At 35.9% G+C, this 14,650-nt stretch overlaps 2 protein-coding genes across 2 annotated transcripts; one reads left to right on the top strand and one right to left on the bottom strand.

Moving 5' to 3' along the window:
- Positions 1–2: 2 nt before the first annotated feature.
- Positions 3–11,865, bottom strand: wdr24 (WD repeat domain 24). The gene is made up of 14 exons (XM_039671777.2): positions 11,733–11,865; positions 10,444–10,541; positions 10,162–10,215; positions 9,870–9,977; positions 8,384–8,744; positions 8,021–8,198; positions 6,578–7,002; positions 5,346–5,611; positions 4,384–4,493; positions 4,184–4,284; positions 2,354–2,458; positions 1,942–2,279; positions 1,565–1,749; positions 3–661 (listed from the first exon to the last, which is right to left on the bottom strand). Exons 4-14 carry the CDS (start codon positions 9,969–9,971, stop codon positions 493–495), a joined length of 2,340 nt encoding a protein of 779 aa, XP_039527711.1. The 5' UTR covers positions 9,972–9,977; positions 10,162–10,215; positions 10,444–10,541; positions 11,733–11,865; the 3' UTR covers positions 3–492.
- On the top strand, positions 11,801–13,981 carry LOC120479388 (uncharacterized). The gene is made up of 6 exons (XM_039671780.2): positions 11,801–11,928; positions 12,010–12,151; positions 12,884–12,977; positions 13,176–13,335; positions 13,419–13,571; positions 13,643–13,981. The coding sequence occupies exons 2-6, from the start codon at positions 12,012–12,014 to the stop codon at positions 13,840–13,842; spliced, it is 747 nt and encodes a 248-aa protein (XP_039527714.2). The 5' UTR covers positions 11,801–11,928; positions 12,010–12,011; the 3' UTR covers positions 13,843–13,981.
- Positions 13,982–14,650: the final 669 nt, after the last annotated feature.

Genomic DNA, 14,650 nt, shown 5'->3' with positions numbered 1-14,650 from the left:
GATGACTAGCAAAGACTGGCTTTATTGCTTCTTGCTGTGTTGTTCATTTACACAATTTTCCAGAGTATTTTCAATGTGAATGAATCATATTCCCAAAGCCAAGTGCATCTTGAGTGTAATTCGATTACATACATTAGATTGTGTTTATAAAACAACATCTCCAAAAACAAAAAACGCTTACTGATTGTTTTAGCACACATTCGAGTGAACAGATTACCTTACATGCGTTTGATTATCATCAGATCATTAGTTATAGCAGGGGTGCCCACTCCTACTCCTGCTCCTGCACAGTTCATCTCCAACCCTAATCAAACACACCTGAAGCAACCAATTAAGGATTTCAGAATCACTTGAAAATTAAAGGCAGGTGTGTTTGATTAGGGTTGGAGATGAACTGTGCAGGGCAGTCATTGGGCACCCCTGAGTTATAGTTATTTCCCCTGTAAGTAGCAGCCTGATTGGTCCTGTGTTTCGGGTGTCCAGTGTTTTGTGTCAGGTGTATTCACACAGGTGTCCACAGCCGGCCGGACAGTGTTTGGACTGTTTCAGCCACTCCATCATGTGCTCCAGGTGTCCTCCGTGACTGCAGCCTTGACACCACACAAACAAGCCTTTGACCACGTGATGGCACACCGCACACACACTCGCACACTGGTGACACCTGTGGAGGGTTACAACACACAACATAATATTATATGCCGATATATATATATATATATATATATATATATATATATACAGGTGTCCACTTTGTAAATACATACAAAGAATATGTTTAATTTTAAATTATAAACAAATACATTTATTATAAATTTATTTATTTCATTTTATTTACTATCATATAATTTATTATTTAATTTTAAGCCATTTATTTCTATTTTAAATGATACATTAAAATATCATTTGAAAATTTTGTAAAAATTATAGGCTTTTTTGTTATATATAGGCTTTTTTGTTGTTTCCATTTTTTTTAATGAAGTAAATATAATGAAGTAGTAAATTATATGATCATGAATACAAAACAATACATAAATTTGTAATAATGTATATTTACAAATTAAATGTATTAAAATGTTCATTTTATTTATTCATAAAACACTTTTAAACTACACTGAAAACCCAAAGTGTTAATATCAATATATTGGTATACTATTATAGTTTTTATAAATTTGTTATAATTAAAATGTAACATTTTTTTTTTTATTTAAATTTTTTTAAATTAAAATTTAATTTTAATTTATATTTTTTCTGTTTTAATTTTGGTAAAGGTTTTAGTAATTTTGCTGTGCATTTAAAAAAATAATTTTTTTTTATTAGATTTTCTTTCAAAGAAAAATATGTCTAGTTAATGTTTATTTTATTTCAATTAATGAATACGATTTTTACGCTTTACGTTTTAGTTGAAAATACAAACAAAAAACATATTAACCGTACAACTGTCCAAAAAACAATATATACATAACACAATATAACAATTTCCGTAGATATTGAATGAACTTGAACTAAATGATTTTGAATTTGGCAAGGGGAAAGACAGATAAAAGTCAGCGCTTGGAGGTCGTACCTGTCACAGATCCAGCCCTTGTTGCTCATTGGTCGCTTGCAGTTGCTGCAGTTGATGTGTAAAGTGGTGGAGGTTTGATTGAGACACATGATGGCGCCGCACGTGCTCAGTTTGATCACCTCGTTGCTGACGTTCCACAGCTCGAAGCGCTGCAGGAGATCGATGTAGGACATGTACCAGTGTTCCTGAAACACACACACAAACATCACTACTATGGAAACTAATGAGACCAGAAAGTGTCTGGTTACTGATATTCTTCTAAATATCAGAAAATCGTCTGAATGGATTCGAAAACGGTAAAACTCATCTGAGGGAGTTGTAAAATGAGCCGATTTCCAAAAAAAGAGGAGTATCCCTTTAAACACGCTCGGCCTCACCTGTGTGAGCTCGTCGATCTCCTTACGGATGCGATCTCCCAGCACGATCAGCACAGACACGGCCATCTGCACGTCGCCCTGCTCGGCGTAGTAACACAGCATCTCCTTCACTATGGGGCAGAAGAACTTGGGCGGCAGGTGGGGCGAGAAAAGCAGCTGCGAGACAGAAATGAGGCTGAAGGACTCCATGGGAGTCAGGCACATGCTCTCGGCCTCGCTGCCGCTCACGTGGGGCGACTCGGGCTTCTCCTGCACCGGCTCGGGCGCCGAGGGATGGTCCATGATCTCGTGGCGTAACGGGAACGCCTCCTGAGGGAGCAGGTACTCGGGCTCCTCGGCTGGAGAGACCCAGATCTTGTTTTTTCTCTTTATATGTCACGGAGCTGTGAGATGTGTTGAGGTGTTGACTGACCTGCCTGGTTATCGTGCTCCATGCTGTAGAGATCGTCGTCATCAAGTTCAGCATCTCCAAACAGATACTCCGCCTGACCCTCGCTGCCCTCCGTCTCCTCGTTCTCTGCACACAGGAACACAGATCTTCATCTACCGCTCTAGAGTTTGGAAGGTTTTCCTGGCAGCCAAAAATATGGGCATAATTACTAGAATCAAAATCTGAGCCCTTGAGCCAAACCATTGGCTCAAGTGTGTTTAACGGGTTAGTTCACCAAAAAGACCATTTCACAAGATGTAAACAGCACTGGTCCAGAAGCACTTCTTGTTTCAGTTTGTAACTGTTTTCTTTATTTCACATGTAAAGAAAACATCTTAAAGATGTTTGTTTAACTTTTTGATTCAGTTTTATATGTTCTGTTGGTTGTATTTTATCCCAGCTTTTATGTAGTGTTAAAAAACTGAAACAGGAAGTGCTTCTGTTGTTTACATCTTGTGAAATGGTTCCCAATCCCAACCTATATGACTGTATGTCTACTGTGGAACAAGTTTAGAAAAATGCCCATTTTCAGTTCAATCAAAGCATATAGGGATTGCTTTTGTAGAAGAACAGACTCAATTTCTCAAAGACAATCATAATGAAGGTTTGGGACAACATGAGTACATTCATCATGAAAATGCCCATGGAGTTTTAAAAATTGTATTAAAGGAGTAGTTCATTTAAAAAAAAACTTTTGCTGATAATTTACTCACCCCCATGTCATCCAAGATGTCCACGTCTTTCTTTCTTCAGTCGAAAAGAAATGAAGGTTTTTGAGTTTTTTTTTCTCTCCATATAATGGGAACCAAACGGTTCAAGGTCCAAATGAGAGTTTCAGAGCAGCTTCAAAGGGCTTTAAACGATACCAGACGATGAATAAGGGTCTTATCTAGTGAAACCATTGGTCATTTCAAAAATAAATAAAAATTGCTCGCCTTCTGTTCTGTGATGCGCGTTCGTGACTTCATCAAACTGAACGAATCTTTTTTTGAATCATTTTGTTCATTGAATGAACCAAATGACTCGAAAAAAGATTCATTCATTTTGATGAACGAGTTTCGCTAGATAAGACCCTTATTCATCGTCTGGTGTCGTTTAAAGCCCTTTGAAGCTGCACTGAAACTCTCATTTGGACCTTGAACCGTTTGGACCCCATTGAAGTCCATTATATGGAGAAAAATCCTGGAGTGTTTTCATCAAAAACCTTAATTTCTTTTCGACTGAAGAAAGAAAGACAAGGACATCTTGGATGACATGGGGGCAAGTAAATGATCAGCAAAAGTTTTTTTTTTTTAAAGTGAACTAATCCTTTAATTGACTTTTCTTTATTCTAAAAGGACGTGGTGATGGAAAAATTAATTTTTTAAAAATAGAAAAAAATGTATTTAAATGCTTTTGCATTCTCTTTCGCATTCACTCAAAACGTTGCACTCGCTAACAAAACGTTTGAGTTCATTGCGACTAAGTGCAAAGTTTCTTTTAGTGCAAGTGAACACAAAGTATATTGGTAAAAGCAAAGGTTTCACGAGAAAGAACAAGATTTCTCAGGGAAACGCAAGGGTTGTGCAAACAAACGCAAAGTTTCTGAGGAAAGGCAAAGGTTTTGCAAGCCAAAGAAAAGTTTCTCTGGTAATCACAACATTTTGTAAACAAAAGCAAAGTTTCTTGGGGAAACACAAAGGTTTTGAGTTTTGTGACTGTAAACACGATCTAACTGATTATAACTTAAACCAACAAACATGTGCCATTTGTTTGTCATTGCTTTCTCATCAGGATGCAGATGCTTCTCTGCATGTTATACGTCCGTCTCACCGTCATTGTTGTTGAGGTTGGTCTCCAAGCTGTGTATGTTGTCTTGTCTGTTTTCTTTGTTTCTCTCATTGAGAGCAGCGCTCATCTCCTTCATGCTGAAGCTGCAGTGCAGGATGCAGGGAAAAGACACAACTGAGCAACTACAAACAGGATAAGAGGTTACGATTCAGAGATCCTAAATCACAGGGTAATATCAGTACCTGTTGACGAGTGGAAGGTTTCCTGACTTATTCAGATTGTGATTGGTTGACAAGGACGGATTAGCCGGCTCGGAAAACATAATTCGCAGCATCGTCCATGTGGTGGATTCCTGTATAGCACACAAACACAAATCAAAACTCATTAAAAGTCCTCCAAAATGGAAACTGCAGGGGGTCCGTGAATAGATTATAATAATAATTAATAATAATAATATCTATTCTATTCATAATAATTATAATATAATATAATAATTAAAATATAATAAAATAAATAAATATATAATAATACAATAATAAAATAAATTAAAAATATAATAATTAATATATTTATAATAATTGAAAATAACTAAAACATTTTTTAATTAAAATATTATATATAAAATATATAAATATTTTAACTTTTAAAATAAAAAATGATCACTAAAAAACAAAACTTTAAATCAGAATGATGCACCGATATGAAACGTTTTATTTGTTGATCTGCATGTCATGTGACATCAGAAACATCAGAGCTGGTGAACATTATACATAATACGATTTATCAGCAATGACAAGTTTGATTTGTTTAGGAAAATATGGGCGCCTGTATTAAACCACTAGAGAATATACTTTTATGCACTGTGTAAGATTTTGTAACTTTTAAAATTTCTATTTTTTATTTAGTTCATCTGTTTTTTGTTTGTCTTCTTGATGTAAAAAATCAAAGATCTTTTGAGACCTTTTAATATTTTACGTATCAGAGATATTTTTCTTTGACAGTTTTTTTTTTTACATTATTTTATTGCCATGAAAATAAAAAAAATATCATAAACAATATTTATAAAACAATAAAGATAAGAAAACCAACACTAGAGAAACTTGACCATGTTAAATTTAAAAACGTAAAAACGCCTAAAGTTAATATAAAGGGCTTCAGCAGACAAAACAAGTTCAAACAATACCACAAATAAATCTGTGTGTACCTGCAGTCTGTTGAGTCTCTTGGCGACTTGAGCGTTGTGCTCACAGAGTTCGGCGAAGGGTTTTCCGCTAAGCAAGTAACTCTGTGCAGTGTTAATGAACCAGTCCATGCCGCCGATGCCCCCCGGCCCACTATCAAACACACTGAGCGCGCTGGAAACCTGCGCAAACTGCTCCGTCACGTCGGGCTTCTTGAAGAAGAAGATGGGGTACCGCCGATCGCCTCCTGGGTAGGTTTTACGTCCCACGTCCCCAACAGAAGGAGGAGCTATGAAGAAAGACAATAATAAGAAATCAATGTCAATAAACAATTTAAAGGTGCGGTCTGTAAGAATGACAACTAGTGGTCGACATAGGTACTGTCATCCAATTCAAAATCTCCGTTTCTCCCGCCACCTGCTCCTCAGACTGGACGGCGCTCACATGGGTTGCCAGTTTGAGCACACGCAACAGGAACGAGCGCGATAGACAATGAAAATTGGCAAATTGGCGGCAAATTGGCAAAAAACAAACATTACAGCACGGAAACGCACATTTCAAAGTAAAATAACTGGCTTTAAAGTGTTTTTCAGAGAAACGAGTATGCAAACGTATTTTTATGCTGTAGCCCTCAAACCGTATTCACTTTATAGCCCTTAATCCTGTAATTGTGGACAAATGTGGGCACAGAGGAATTTTTATTTATTATAAATGTTATATCACTGTCTTCGATAAAGTTTTGTCTATCCATTTATGCTGTTTTTTTTTTATTTTGGGGGTATTTTTGAATTTATTTACTTCAAAGAAGTACCATATTTTCTATGTAAATTATGCTTATTTTTATGTTTTATTTTTTACATTTTTTTAACTACATTAAAATATCATTCCAATAAGTTCTTCGAGCTAAAACCTAAAGATGAAGTGACTTTGCCGTCACCTGGTGTCTTATTTTGGCTTATTTTAGAATGCTCTAAATTACAGTTTTTCCCATTCATTTCTATGGGTTGACCCAAATACAAGATTAAGGAGGGTTTTTTTCACCCACTTAACATTGTAGAATTGAGTCCAAAAAAATTGTGTGTGTTCAGGAGGCAAACTTAGGAAAAGTAGACAAGTCTTGTGCCGCTCAGATCAAGGGAAGTATTTAAAAAAAAAAAAAAAAATCAAAACTACTTTGCCCACATTTGTCCAGAATATGGTTTTAGGGTTAGTAGAGTGAAAAAGTTACATACAGCACCTCACACAGGTCACTCACCGGTGATCAGACTCTCTTTAGCAGCAAACGCCAGGTCGCCGAACAACCCGAAACAGAGTCCTTCAGGGTTGGCGCGGTCGACGGGCCTGCTGGCGTCTTTAAACATGTGCTGGTAAAGCGTGCTGTCCTTGGACCCGGACAGAAGGAAGTAGGGGTCATGCTGGTGCCGCCACACGATTCCTGTAGTCACGTCTTTGTGCTCCTCGAACGTGGCGAAGGGGATGAATGGCCGCCGGACGTCCCACACGTAGATGTTGTGGTCCACCATCATGGAGCAGGTGGCTAAGTGAAAGCGCCTCTCCGGACGCCACTTCACCCTGGCCACCGACGCAATGGTCTGAACGCAGTAGATCTCCTTCACGCGATTGGTCGACATGTCCCAGACTTTCACCATCTTGTCACGTCCGCCTGTTGCGAGCCAACCCCTTCAAGAGACAGACGGGACTTATATATATATATATATATATATATATATATACACAATAGATCCAAAAAGAGTGAGAAAGTTAATGTGTAACATTTTACCAATTGAAATTAAACAAAATAGTCATTTAAATTTTTTTTGACCTGTAACTGCAGTGAACCAAAGACAGCCTCAAAAACACGGTTTGAAATCGCTGGTGTTTCTGACCTCACAAACTACCAATTAGATCAACGTGTGATCGTCAACCAGTGGATCTCTGAGATGCTGTGAGTGAGTGGAGGCGGGGCTAATTTGCATACCGCGTATATAAAATGAAGCAAGGGTGTAGTTACATTCAAGCTATTTTAAAGGAAAAAAATGTTTAACCCTAAAACCGTATTCTGGACAAATGTGGGCAAAATAGTTTTGATTTATTTTTAAAAAATACTTCCCTTGATCTGAGCGGTACAAGACTTGTCTACTTTTCCTAAGTTTGCCTCCTGAACACACACAAGTTTTTTGACTCAATTCTACAATGTTAAGTGGGTGAAAAAAAAACTCCTTAATCTGGTATTTGAGTCAAAAATGGGCACCAATAGAAATGAATGGGAAAAAACTGTAATTTAGAGCATTCTAAAATAAGCCAAAATAAGACACCAGGTGACGGCAAAGTCACTTCATCTTTAGCTTTTAGCTCTAAGAACTTATTGAACTGATATTTTAATGTAGTTAAAAAAATATAAAAAATATAAAAAATAAGCATAATTTACATAGAAAATATGGTACTTTTTGAAGTAAATAAATTAAAAAAATACCCCAAAATAAATAAAAAACACCATAAATGGATAGACAAAACTTTATCGAAGACAGTGATATAACATTTATAATAAATAAAAATTAGGATCGCACCTGAGTCCTCTTTGCCCACATTTGTCAGGACAGGATTAAAAGCTATAAAGTGAATACGGTTTGAGGGCTACATATGTAATTTTGGTGATCAAAGATGAAATTATTGACAACAGGGACACACACACACACACCTGTCCTCAGGGTGCCAGTCACAGCAAAACACGGGGCCGGTGTGAGCGGTGAACATCCTCTCGTAGCGGTCGGGTCTGCGGATGTCCCACAGCTGCACGTTTCCATTCTCGAACGAGGCGGCAAACGTGAAATAATCCTTCATACTGAACTGCACATCTCTCACGCTCTCAGACTGACCTGCAAAAACACAGAATGATGTTCACATACGATTCCACATCTCTACAGCATCCAATAACAATCTCAAATTGAAAATAGTTGCTCGGATGGCTTCGTAGTGTCATTTTTTTTGGGTGAATTATAACTTTAAAATAATACTCAATGCTTCAGCTTGTGCAGATGTTGTAGAAAACGTTTGTACGTACCAGAAAACGTGCTGACGCTTTCCTTCTTTCGCAGGTCAAAACACTTCATGAAGCCGTCCTGAGAGCCGGACAGCAGCATGTTGACCTCGGTAGGGTGAAAGCAGACCTTGTTGACGGTGCGCTTGTGTTCTGTGAACAGTTGCTCCTGTTTGTTACGGCACGGGCGCGCCAGGTTCCACGTCACCACGGCTCCGTTAGTGGCGGCGGTGGCCAGCAGGTTCTCCTCCATCTGATGCCACATGACGTCCGCGCAGCTGAAGTTCAGCGAGGGTTTGCGTCCCACGCGCAGGTTCAGACGCTCCACGAAACCATCTTCCTCCAGACCGTATATCTTGAAAATATTCCGCCCCGCAACCACCACCTGAAACGAGATGAATCACAAGTTCACCGTATGTAATGACATTACCCAAAATAGAATTTTGAATATTAATATTTATTACTGACATTTTTTATTATGGATTGACAGATTAATAAAATGACAAATACAAATCATTAATTAATGTATTAACTAACAATAAGCAATACAATAATCTTTATTAACATAAAGTTTACATTACTAATCACTCACTGCTCTTGACTGAATACATTTTGTAGCTTTAATCTATATTTAATTTATAATTCATGTAGTGAAGACTGTAGAGCGTTCGATAACTTTATTCGATTTCTGTATATTTCCTACCTATGTTGCTTCTACATTAATTTGGAGATCAAATGTTATATCATTACAACATAACAACATATTAGCTTCAATGTTAGGTGTAATTAATCACGATTAATTACAGAAAAATGTGTGATTAATTAATTATTTTTTTACGGAAGCTCTGAACCGCAACGTAAAAATAAATAAATAAATAAATTTAATCTTTAATCTCGAAATGTCCCGAAATTACTTTAATCTCGAAATGTTTCGACTTTAATCTAGAAATTTTTCGAATTTAATCTCGAAATTTTTCGACTTAAATCTCGAAATGTTTCGACTTTAATCTCGAAATTTTTCTAATTTAATCTCGAAAAAATTCGACTTTAATCTCGAAAAAATTCGACATTAATCTCAAAACATTTCGACTTTAATCTCGAAATGCTAGATTTATTTATTTATTTATTTTACATTGCGGTTCAGGGCTTCCGTAATTTTTTAATCTATTGACCGCACTAAAATAAGTTAAATAAATTCAAATATTGTTAAATTCTATAATTTAAAAAATATTAGAATAATTTCATCTTGTTCCCTTTATTTCACTTTTTTCTTATTCTTAACTAGTTCATAAAAAGTGAACTGCCTGGAGTAAGTTTTACAAGAAAACACCATTTCAGTCCTTCAACTTCAAAATTTCACATTTAATTATATTTGTTGCTTTCTTTGCTAAATTTACTAGCAATATCTAACTTTTTTTTGGTGTACCATTGCTTCTATTTTAAAATACAATGTAAAAACACAAAAAATATATATTTGAGCTTGTGGCGAGAATATAGCCCGATCTTTCACCTGCGTAGCATCCCGACACACACTGATGGCGTTGGCAGGAGCATCCAGGTGACAAAACATGGTACGGCCACTGATGGTGTTGACCCTGTTCATCTTCTCCATCTCAAGCTGAAAAACACGAGAAACGAGAGAGGAGAGATGATGAAGCTGCTGCAGATCCTTCTCTGGCCAGCAGGTGGACAGCAGATTCAGCGACTCCAACATCTCATGGTGGACGTGCATTTACCTGAGCTTATTCACTCAGCAATACATGTCAAAACATACATGAATAATGCAAGCGGTTCACACTTACGCTTTGTGTGTTGAGAAATACACTCCAACTTTCTCACTCACTCCACACTAAGACCTTTGGGAAAATGAGGCCAGAAACAGAAAACACATTCCATCAATGTATTTATAATTTCAAAACAAATATACATGAATGAGTTTATAGATTATTTCTCAATAAGTAGATCATTAGATGTTTAGATAAAAAGGCTTTTTTAGAAATGATTTGTGGTGGTAAAATGACAAACATGTAAGGGATTATTAATGTTATTGCAACAAGACTTTAGATGCAGGGATTTTATCTCACCATCTGTGTTCGTCACGCACAGCTCAAGACGAGAAACAAAACCACACACACATCCACGCGGACGAGTTTAACATCTTCATGGGGAATTACACACTGACCTGCAGGACAGAAACAAGGCAGCAATATCACTAGCAGAGCAGCATTATTAATGAAACAATGCAATTTAAGAAATCATATTACAACTAGCAGAAAAACTTAAGTGAGATGTTGCTAGATTTTATAAAACATTTATTTCTTTTTTAGGCAATTGATATAATCGGAAGCATGCCATTTATTTTTAATAATAAATATCTAGTTCAGATTATACTATGGTTATATAATGAGTCTAACCATCTTTTTTTTCATATCATGTTGTATATCTACTTCTATCTGTAACTATCTGCAATTTTACTGCACTGCAATAAAGGTTTATATATTATTACTAGGGCTGTGCAAAAATTAATTGCGATTAATCGATCCAAAATAAAAGTCTCTGTGTACATAATATATTTGTGTGTGCTGTATATAATTATGTTGTATATGTAAATACACACACATGCATGTATATATTTAAGAAAATGTGTTATTCATATATAAAATATTTATATTTATATAATATAGATTATGCATTTATATATATATATACAGAATTTAAGCGCAAATAATTCTTAAATATATATACATGCATGCATAGGTATTTATATGTACAAAATAATTATATGCAGCACACACAAATATATTATGTAAACACAGACTTTTATTTTGGATGCGATTAATCGCAATTAATTTTTGCACAGCCCTAATTATTACAGTTATTCTTATCCATTTTTTCTGCCCTGCAATGTAGGTTTATATATTATTACTGTTATCCTTATCCATTTTTTTCTGCACTGCAATGTAGGGTTTCCTGCGGTTATTTGTATATTATCAGTGAGCACACTAAAGTAGTATTTCCTGTGTATTATTGTAATGCACAGAAAGGTCAATTAAACGCTTAAAGGATTTTAACTATTCATATTCACCATTCATACTGCCCGATTGGTGCATCGAGGTTATAAAAAATGAAAATCTTTTTGCAATACTATGATATTACAGCTTTTATTTTGTTGAATGGAATATTATGTAAAAGTAAGTTTGTCTTCTGAGCTCGTGGCAGTCAACACAAGTGTCATAGTGCTACAAAAACCCCTCAGTACAGCAGACACAACTCCTGCGGCTCGACACTATCATTCAGCTTATCATGTTTCCGAATATGCATGTTCAACTGTAATATGAGTTTGGATATTGCTGAATAACCGCGCAGAACTTACCCTTTTAAAAACAAGTGTGTCCGTTCACAAGAAGCGGATGTAGAATTATTGTTTACGTTTGCCGCTGACGTCACCTCCCCTTTCAAGGCGCGCGCTCTCAGTCAGTCACGCCGCTCCGATTTGTCACATTGTTGCAGGAGGAGTGAAATTACTTATAAAACGCCGTTAAAAGTTATATTTATCATAACACATCCTGGTATGATAATATACTGTTATTTGGCTGTCTTGTTAGAGATCTGCAGTACATGTTATAAACTGTGCACGTCTTCTCTCTCAGTCATGCCTGTGGACGGGAGACTGTTTACCTGTGAAGATCCAGCTGTATGGAGAGGGATCTATGATCAATACTGGACTGTGATTCAAGCTAAATCAGCCTTAAAGGGCAAGGCTTCTGGAAAGCTCCTGCAACTGGACAAATGGTTTGAGTTCTTACAAACACAGACCTAAAATGTCTGTTTACGTTCATTGAATGGAATTGAAATTTAATTATATTAATAATCATATCAATTAATTACGAATATAAATGACTCAAATATATACACAACAAATTATATAAAATACTGTAAATTCGAAATTATATAGATTTTAAAAATATTCAAAAACATTTAATTCATAATTTGTGCCTACTCCTCATAATTAGCAATTTATATGTAATTTGACAACTAGCATTTGTCTATTTGATATGGAATATGAACAACTACAAAAAATATATTTTGAGTTCCTAAAGTCTTTTTATGCATCAGAATAGAATTTAATATTTATTTCTTATAAATATGAATCATATAAACCTTATATAGATCATATTAATCATTATAATCATATTAAATAAATAAATTATATACATTTATAAAAAATATATACATGTAAAATGAATGATAAATTATATAATATGGTTTAAATTATTTACATTTTAACATATTGTATTAATTTGATCTCGTTCATTTAATTCATAACACTTGCCTACTCATCACAATGACTATCTAACATGCAAATTGACTCCTTAAGTGCAGATTCACTAGAAAGACAACCACAAAAATAGACTTGAGTTCTCAGAAATACACACCAGCAATGTATTTTTTGTTCATTGTTGTGTTTGCATCACCATATAATACAATTGCAGGAAATCTTAGTGCCATTGTCTGTTTTCCCAGGTTTCAGGAGGAGCTTCCCGCTGCGATCTCAGCTCGATCCCATCATTCCCTCACACATGCTGAGCTCGTCAAGATCATGGAGTGGAAACTTACCGTAAGCACAATAGAAATAGATTCATGCCCTGCGTAATTAGAGAGAAACAGAAATAGGCTAGCGGCTCATTGGTTGCACGCGGTGACGATCACTCTTATGACATCCGTTCACACACAGATATGACTATTATGCACAAATGCATTGCTCTCTTTGATGATAATAATGATGATGATGATGATGATGGCTGCTCCCTCTCAGAAAGGGAAGTTCAGGCCACGTTTGCAGCAGCTCATTGGCTCGAACAGCGAGGAGGCGGTTCAAAACTCGACCAGCAAAGCATTCGGTTTGTTGCCCGATGTCCAAGCGGCAATTACAGAGCTGTGCAAACTCAAAGGTGTCGGGCCAGCAACGGCCTCAGGTACACACACACCTATCCAGTCATGCATGCATCCAATAAGTGTAATAAAACACATTTAAACCGCAGCACACTGTCTCCATCAGCCGTGTTGGCGGCCGGCGCTCCAGGTGAAGTGGCCTTCATGGCTGATGAAGCTGTGGAGAGCGTCGCGGAGCTCAGACCGGTCGAGTACACGGCCAAACATTATGCACTTTTCCTCCAGAAAATGCTGCAGAAATCAGCCCAACTTAATAGAGGTAAGATACACACATTAAACTGAAATATTTCTTTATTAGGGTTTTACTATAGTGTTTATTTCCGGTCTCAGTGGACGGCCAGCAGGACTGGACTCCTCACCGGGTGGAGCAGTGTTTATGGGCATGGGCAGTGGCCAATCAGATTCAACCCTCATTAGTACAGGAGTTCAATCTGATGGATGCAACACACACAGTGACCAATCAGAAGCCAGAGAAGAGGAAGACTGCTGATGAAAAGCCACCGAAGAGACAGAAGAGGGCACGAACGTAGTCAGAATTGGGTGTCTAGTATTTAGGACACAATCAATCACAATATATTCCATTTGCAAAAGTATCTGTGTTTTTGAGGCAAACATAATTTGTAATTTTTAATGTATAGATGTTTTAATAAAGCAATATTATAAATAATATTTTCTTTGCATATGTGTGTGGGTAATTAAAAATTTATGAAGAGTTCAGATGCAAAAGCCTCTAAGTGCCATTTGAAATTTTCTTCTAGAATGATGATTTTTATCAAGCTTGTTTATTTAAGTTCAGTGATTTCACTTAAATGGCAATGATAATTACCTATTAATTGTTATTTAAGTGAAATTACTGAACTTAAATATAGAAGTTTGATAAAAAATCATCATTAAAGAAGAAAATTTCAAATGGCATTTAGAGGCTTTTGCATCTGAACTCTTCATATATTTTCTTTAATTTATGAGAAACTAACAGGGTTTCAAATATTGCAAACCACACATAGAATAAATCCATGTATAAAATATTATTACTCTGAGGTGACTAAACCATTTCTGATGGTTATGCATTGCATGCACATCCTTGCACCGACAATTTGCTGAAAAAGTCATTTATATTTATATGTATGTAATTTATAAGAAAAAGTAATATATATTATATAAATTTATATTTATTTTAGGGCTGTGCAAAAATTAATTGCGATTAATCGCATCCAAAATAAAAGTCTGTGTTTACATAATATATTTGTGTGTGCTGTATATAATTATTTTGTATATATAAATAAACACACATGCATGTATAAATTTAAGAAAATGTGTTATTCATATATAAAATATTTA

Source organism: Pimephales promelas, chromosome 22 (genome assembly GCF_988280905.1).
Source record: "Pimephales promelas chromosome 22, fPimPro1.hap1.1, whole genome shotgun sequence".
Classification (NCBI taxonomy): domain Eukaryota; kingdom Metazoa; phylum Chordata; class Actinopteri; order Cypriniformes; family Leuciscidae; genus Pimephales; species Pimephales promelas.
The sequence above is the reverse complement of the archived record's forward strand: the minus strand, read 5'-3'. Positions and strand labels throughout refer to the sequence as shown.

What these genes read in the sequence shown, in the direction of transcription:
- wdr24 (XM_039671777.2), bottom strand. Translation starts at nt 9,971, where the DNA reads ATGGAGAAGATGAACAGGGTCAACACCATCAGTGGCCGTACCATGTTT. An exon ending in GACTGGCACCCTGAGGACAG is followed by an intron (nt 7,003 to 8,020) that starts GTGTGTGTGTGT and finishes TGTCTCTTGAAG; the next exon opens with GGGTTGGCTCGCAACAGGCG. An exon ending in AGATCGACGAGCTCACACAG is followed by an intron (nt 1,750 to 1,941) that starts GTGAGGCCGAGC and finishes TGTGTGTTTCAG; the next exon opens with GAACACTGGTACATGTCCTA.
- LOC120479388 (XM_039671780.2), top strand. Translation starts at nt 12,012, where the DNA reads ATGCCTGTGGACGGGAGACTGTTTACCTGTGAAGATCCAGCTGTATGG. An exon ending in CGGGCCAGCAACGGCCTCAG is followed by an intron (nt 13,336 to 13,418) that starts GTACACACACAC and finishes TGTCTCCATCAG; the next exon opens with CCGTGTTGGCGGCCGGCGCT. An exon ending in ATCAGCCCAACTTAATAGAG is followed by an intron (nt 13,572 to 13,642) that starts GTAAGATACACA and finishes TTCCGGTCTCAG; the next exon opens with TGGACGGCCAGCAGGACTGG.